General features: G+C 34.5%; 1 protein-coding gene across 4 annotated transcripts; it reads right to left on the reverse strand.

Moving 5' to 3' along the window:
* Positions 1-799: 799 nt before the first annotated feature.
* Positions 800-6,937, reverse strand: LOC111392605 (PHD finger protein ING1-like). Of its 4 annotated transcripts, none has more exons than XM_023017963.1 (7): positions 6,841-6,937; positions 6,393-6,464; positions 5,344-5,423; positions 4,447-4,507; positions 4,210-4,300; positions 1,212-1,365; positions 800-1,125 (listed from the first exon to the last, which is right to left on the reverse strand). In XM_023017963.1, exons 1-7 carry the CDS (start codon positions 6,866-6,868, stop codon positions 1,015-1,017), a joined length of 597 nt encoding a protein of 198 aa, XP_022873731.1. In that variant the 5' UTR covers positions 6,869-6,937; the 3' UTR covers positions 800-1,014. The 4 variants fall into 4 exon arrangements, with proteins under 4 accessions (XP_022873731.1, XP_022873729.1, XP_022873730.1 ...); XM_023017961.1 differs by having other exon boundaries at positions 5,344-5,531; XM_023017962.1 differs by having other exon boundaries at positions 6,393-6,467.
* Positions 6,938-7,786: the final 849 nt, after the last annotated feature.

Raw genomic sequence — 7,786 nt, forward strand, 5'->3', positions numbered from 1 at the left:
CATATCAACAAGATTGTAGAATTTGCTTACAAACAGATTTTCAGAGATATTATGAACTAGACCATTCCTTTCCTGTCAAGGGTGAAACGGGAAAAAAGAAGCAAGCATTTCGGAACACAAGGGAGACGGGAATAACTTAAGGATGACCTAGCAAAGTGGCTTATTGAAGTAATCATGGTCGGATATTTACATCGATAAGCCAATTCGCTAGGCAGCCTAATAAGGGTTTCAACAAGATGTTCGCCCCTTAAATCGGTTAAAGTACTCCATTCTCTGCCTCTGAATCTAAAGAGAACTATAAGCCTGCATACTTGTGAATTTTTTCCACAAATGGCTTGTTTGGTAGGGAGGGTCGACAGTACTCGATACTATTGAGAAAAAAAATAAAAGTTGAAATCTTGAGTGTCAGAGAATCAACTTGAACTACCATAACATCTGAGAAGAAAGTTATAGACAAAACGACGTGAATTAATTTGTCAGCAAAAAGAAACCAACCATTCTTAAAGCACAGTACAGTATATACGTTGAACTTTCTAATTAGGAAGAAATACAAATGCATAACATGAAACCCAAACAGGAATAACAAATGTAAGAATTCAAGAAATTAATCTTAAGTGCTAGTCGGATATGCAGTAGCATATTATAATGGACAAGATTTCACTGAACCCATCCTGCCAAAGAAATCTGACTTGAAATACATATCACTAGGACGTATAGGGTGTAACACTCAAGGGACTTGACTTCATTGTCCTGTCACGCTCTACACTTTTTAAAACTTTAGTGCCAAGTAAGAAATATATAATAGGAATAGATGAATTTCAAGAAGAAATATCAAAATATAAGAATTTCTAGACAGAAATCTCCAAAACAGTCTGATGTAGAACAAAAACTACTGAATCCAGTTTCCCCTCCAACAAGTGCCTACCTTTGGTGAATCTTCAATGAAATCTTAGTCATAATGCGCACATTTACAATTTTGAATATTAGTAACTGAAGTCAAACCAGCAAACTCTGTCATTTGCCTCTCTTCCTCTTCGGCAATCCAGCACAATCGGAGCAATACCACTTTCCTTTGGGTTGTTCTTTGAGGCCAACACAAGCATAGTGGAACCACTCTATCTTGCACTGTTGCAACATCAGTTGGTCTCCGTTAGCTCAAGGCAGAGGTTGAAAGAACAAAAAAAGGATAATAAAAGTATTTTATTACATACATCGGGATTATCACATGCAACCATTTCTCCATAGCTCACTTGGTTGCAGAAACAGTATGTTGGTTCATTCGGATCAACGGGTAGATCTAACTCCATGCTGGTTGGATTTGTTGAAGCTCCTGCAGCAGCGGCTGTTACTTTTGCAAGGCGTGTCCTGCAGAAAGTGAAAAATAATTACTTTAAATTTCACTTATTTTCTACCATATAGGATCAATGACTTCCAAAACAGGGGAAGATTATTAAGAAATGCCTTTACAAACCACAGAATTTAGCTTAACCACTCATTCTCTGACCTTGCCATAAGACAAACAAGTAAATAAAAATGCCTAGGTACTTGCATATGACTATTCTTATTTAATATAACATTATATCCTTGTCAAGCAGCATACAAGTAGTAGTGACTTCTCAAATGTTCCAGTCACTTGCTCCTTATGTTATTTGACTATTACCACAGGTTCCTCAATAGCAGACATCAATAATGCTGTTTTACGCTCTATTCGCATCTCTCTCTGTGCATCTGCACTGGTTACCATAAGTACAGCCAAAGCCTAAGTACACAACGGAATAGAACCGAAAAACTTCCTCAATACAAACATAAATAAGAAAAAAGCATTAAAGAACATTCTGAAATTCACCTATGCGTAAAAGAATCATATCAATGACAACAAAAAGAAAACACCCATACACCAGATAAAGATATACACCCTCCGTCCCAATTATACTGGCTAAATTTCCATTTTCTCCTGTCCCAAATATATAGGCCTGTTTCTTAATTTAAAATATTTTGTTTTGTTCATTTACCAATATACCCTTATTCAATTCCCCCCACTTAATATGCCAACTTCTTGAAATCATCCAAATATACATATTTCCTATTTCTTGGAAACGTGGAACTCACTCTCATTTCTTCTTTTTCAAATTAAATCATTCAAATTCTTTACTAATTCTAATAATAATTTACTACTACATATCAAAAATTGAATAGGGGTAAATTAGGAAATATTTTGACAAAAATTAATTTTCCAATGACATTAAAGAAGATTTCTTAATCCGTGTGAAAAACGAAACAACCCTATATTATTGGGACGGAAGGAGTATTTAGACTCCAACTTCAGTATCATGAAGGAGTATAATTTTACGAGGTGTCCTAATTCAATTGATTTCTCAAGCAATCCTATGCCCAAAGATAACAAGGCACCAAGGTGCATATTGATCCTAAGAATGATGGGCACTGTGCTAATTCTGCCTATAACAGTTTTCTTGGTGGGCCAATGGACAAGCCAATTATAAAGATATGCAACTGACTTACACAAATATATGACCGCTTCTGGCAAGGGCTATGGACCGCCACCTATAAAATGACATCATCCACCTATGTTTTAATTTTCTACCCTTTTTGTTGGTTTCTATAAAGATGAAAAAGAAATTTATTGGATACCTTTCCAATACGCGTCGAAGGAGCATTAACAAGTTATAAAATATTAGGCCAAATATAAAAGTTACAATTTTAGGGAATATAGGCATAAATTATCTTAACTTTTCAGCGAATGCCAATTTTTTTAAAATAGAAATTAGAAGATAACTCAAAACACATATTTGAAATATTAATGGAATCACAAAGTTGCCAACACAAACAACTTCCCATTACATTCAAGTCCACTTCAAGTTAGTGTGAGACCTCATAAAACACAAACTGATTATTTGTGGAACATGAAACGTGCAATCTCATTAAAACTGATGAGAATGTAAATACCAGACATTTACTACTATGAGACCTATAGCATTTATCTCAAGTAGTCCTTTACATCTTCTCTTTTACTTTAATAGATTTGTGTAAATTACTGACACCAGCAAACAAAAATCTTAATTGAGGTCTATCTCTGCGATTTATAACTAAGCATAAATTTAATAGCTAACAAAAAATAGAAAACTATCTTAAAATTAATTTAAGCACAATTTTCTCATAGTTTTGCAAATCCTGGCACCAAACTATTAATGCAGGTGATTTTCTGTTGAACTTTTCATTTCTTGATTCATCCAAAAGTTTATCCATCAAAAATAACATTCAATATCAACTATCAATCACTCATCCTAATATCCACTTTTTATTAGAGCAATTCTACAACCACCCCCCTTGTGCTCAAACCGTTAACTTATGTATTGTCTGCTATGGGAGAGTTTAGCACATCTTACGTATTGTTCGCTCTAGGAAAGTTTAAGCACGTCTTACAAACCCACGAATTTTTGTCGCGTCCCCAATATTCAAACACATGACCTCCCCTAAAAAAAGATTTTTAAGCAGAATCCTGGTACCAAAGTCTTTCATAGGATAAAGGAGAGTTCAAATCTAAGAGGACGCGATAGAAATCCATGAGGAGCAAGAGGGGGAATTCATTTTCAAAGCGGATAGTATGTAAGAGAATGGTGGGACACGAGGCTTGAGTTGTTACAGAAAAACGCCCATTTTTTGAAACGACCTGACCTCGAATCCGTTAACTTACGTGATGTCCACTATGGAAGTGTCTAGCCCATCTTCCTCTCCCCAGAATTCGAACACATGACCCTTTCCTTAAAAGAGACTTAAATTGAATCCTGGTACCATTTGGGAAAATAGCGGACAGCACGTAAGCTAATAGTTTTGGTATAGAGGTCGTGTCGTTACAACTTCATTCAGTCAACAAATAATATGGTCTAAATGTCAAATACCATTTTATTGTGTCCTTAGGTCTCTGGTTTAAGCACAAGTTTTAATTATTTTCAGGGTTGGGCTGGTTTCTATATGAACCTCATATAAACAATGCGGAATGGAAAACAATTATTTCCTAATCTGATTTCCTATTGCTCACCTCATATTCTCCGGAGAAAAAATCATTCGTCTAAAGTGCTCCATGTCACATAAAACCTTAGCTGACTTAAGATCGAACCAAAGAGTACTGCATACTCGTTGAACAACATTTTATTCATAAGAACAGATCTAAAGTAAGTACTCTGTAGTTACTTTTTACGTCCTCTGCCACTACTGTCACCGGACCTTCCAGCTTTTGCAAGTGTTAAAACAGGAGACGTAGTTGCAGCAACATTGTCTCTTTCTGTCACATACGAAAGAAAGGTTATGCAAACCACTAGAGAAAAGGGGAAATCTGTTATACGCCCATAGAAAAAGTAATTCTCGTTAATGAAATGAAACCAAAATACAATATAAACAGAGATTAGAAGTTCAAAAGATATATCCTACGCCTGAGATCTTCATCAATTTTCTTCAAATATTGATCAAGATGCTGGATGTGAGTATCAACCTGTCATGAAAAAAGTAAAATCATTAAGAATATCAAGTAAACGTACATAAGTAAGTTTAAATTCAGCTAAAACAGGGAAGAGAGTGAAAGTTCTTAGATCCGATGCCTAACTATTTAAGTCACATGGATATACGAAAAATGGTTAGGAACCTGGCAGGGCAAGGTTAAATACACGTTCAAGCATCAAGGCGTCAAACAAATGGTCCTAAATGTCCATGTCGTCCTCTTAGAAATTTAAATTTGTAATCTACTTTACATATTATGCTGACAACAAAGACACAATGAACCCTTCTTGACAATAAATAGATTGACCAATCTCCTTGAGTTACTCATTGATGATTGATAGGCATATAGATTTTCAGTAAGATTTTATTTTTAAGATTATCAAAATATTCTAATCTGAAACATGTGTGGATCACACTACTGAGCTCTAAATCAATAGTTATAATATACTGACCCTTCTCGTAAGTCTCCATCTCATACCCATGCTAAACCAACAAGCGTGAGGCGTATGGATTCTTCAATTTATGCATAACATGGTAGTTTGTTTTCATAATATGACTCTTGAACTTGAACATGCATTGGAGTCCATGATAGAGAGGCACAGAATAACATGGAATCAAACAACTCGCTGTCACATGTAATCTATCAGAAGACAGGGGCCATGGATTTTTCTTTTGAAAAACAGTCTTCATATGAATAATGGAAAAATTCCTTGAATAAATGGGGTGAAGTAAAGATAAGAAAAAACGGAAATAACTTTCCATCTCATGTCCTGACTTAAAAAAAATATTTACATTGCAAACAGAATAAAGAAGAATTTCTGATCTTCGTACCAAATCATAAGCCTGAGCAGCCAATGCAACTTTCTCGTCTGCTATTCTGATGGCATGTTTTTGCTCCTCCAGAGCTTCATCTGAGAATTTGAGAAGTGAGGAATTCAGGGTAATGTTACCAGTCTTAATACCCCGCTTCATATCATCTATTTCCTGTTCACACCGTTGATCATTTTGACGTTGGATTTCTGTTTATATACAAGGTAAAAAAGGGCATTCTTAGATTGATACTAGAAACTAAAATGTCATGAAATAATAAGCTGATGAAAAATTTGCTTTTAAATGCAAGAATATTAGCATCAAATCAGGCAAAACGCTAACCCCTGGTGTGCACACATGTTCAGGTTTATTGGAATGAATATCCTTCATATTGATTTTATCATAAGAGGAATGAACGATATTTCAATGTAAAGCATTCTAAAGATAAGGTAAACCAAAGAAATATAAGACGAAGGGGGTAAAACATAAGGAAGAAGTAATAAGGTATTACAATTAATTAGAAAACCATAAAAACATGGCAAGACACGTTAAAAACCTTCATTGTATGAGCTGAAAACTTTTCTTCATCAGATTCAGTTAGGATCACTTCAAGAAAAGAATTTTCATTCTGCTAGTTACTGCCAAAGTAGAATTCCAGATGTCCTGTTTCATCTATGATTACCTTTTATAGCGTTCAGAACCTCTATTTCACTCAATAATGTTACATTGAATCAGTTGTCTTTTACATTGATTCCTTCTAAAATTCATTGTAAGCAGTATGCAAATGGACTCTGGTAGTTGCATCAGAAAAGCCATATGAATTATTATACAGAAAATCAACAAATTACATTTACATGCATTTGCATCTTATTGTCAGAATTTAGAAAACCGCATAACAAATAGACGCAAATTCCAGAGTACATATATATAACAAAGAAGAATAATGGAAATCATAAAATGCAAGTGAATGACATCTGTTCGCTGCTATTTACTACCTACACTGCACTTAACATCAAGGAAAGAGATTCTACAATAAACGAAAAATCATTTACATGTAAATGAATTAGTACCTTGTAGGCTTTTGTCTAAATCCCTCAATAATGAGTACTTTCTTTGCAAAATACTCGGCAATGCTTCCAAATCTACTCAAAAAATTTAGCCAACACACAATTCAGGAGCCGTGTAAAATTCATTTCATGAATTCGATTGACACAAATAATATAAAGAAACCCCAGAAGCGATAGATACAATAAAACCCCCTTATTATCAAGAATAAGTGAATAACTAAAAATGCTAATTTTACGTTCTCGATCTCCTAATTAACCAACTCAAGAAAATTATAAGCAAAAAATAAACTGAATAACTTTTTTTTAGCCAAAATTAAAAATTCACGATGTGAAATAACAAAATTTTCATTCCAATTGTAAAATTCTAAAAAAATAAAAATAAAAATTTATGGCTTAAAAAAAACGCAAATTAGTATACATTGATATATACGTAGAAGGAAGAAGGTCTTACTTGCTTGAAACTCATCAGGGAAAGACATTTTTTTTCCAAGGAAGAATGTTGGAATTTTTGTAGCTAATGGATGACTTTTGTTGAACCCTAAGGAATCTTCCCGCCACAAGCAAATAAAAATGCGGGCTGGTATGGAATTCGTTGAGAGTTAATTTATACGATAGCCACTGAAGTTTATACTTAAGTTCACTTTGAGCACTAAACATTAAATTGTTTAATAATCATCACCGTTTTTTTTAAATAGTGTTTTAGTTATGCGAATTCTTTCATCATTCGCCCAATCTACAATTTTCCTACAACTTTATCATCGCATTACATTAAGGATAATGCTATACACATACATAACTCCTTACCACCGCTAGAGATGTCAAAAGGGCTGAGCTGTTCGTCGGCTCAGCTCGTCAAAATAGAACTCGTGGGTGGCTCAGGTTCGTAAAATCACGAGCCCGAACGTTTGCCGAGCGGAACCCGTCGAGAGGCGAGCCGAGCGAAGGTGCCCATGAGCGGCTCATTTGAACGGGCTCGTGGCTCGTTATTTTTAACGAGCCAAACGAGCCATGAGCCACTCAGCTCATGGCTCGCAAAGAGAGTGACCAAAATGGTCACTAAAAAAATTTCAGTGACCAAACGGTCATTGAAATATTTATTTTATTTTATATTTTTCCTCCTTCTACTATAAATACCCCTTTGTTTTTTTTTTCCATATCAATTACTCATTCACTACTCCAACTCTCTTTTATTATATTAATTATCGAGTTTTTACTCTCTTGTGCTGCAAAATATACAATATCAATTCAATTTTTACAATTTATTAGTTACAATTTCAATTCATCCAATTCTCAATTCTCACAATCTCACTACATTTATATTTTTCTAGTTATTATATTTGGATTTCATCATAAACAATCAAACAAATGGTCCAACGCTCATTTGTTGAGAGCTTATT

The sequence above is a fragment of the Olea europaea genome, unplaced genomic scaffold (assembly GCF_002742605.1).
Source record: "Olea europaea var. sylvestris unplaced genomic scaffold, O_europaea_v1 scaffold942, whole genome shotgun sequence".
Classification (NCBI taxonomy): Eukaryota; Viridiplantae; Streptophyta; class Magnoliopsida; order Lamiales; family Oleaceae; genus Olea; species Olea europaea.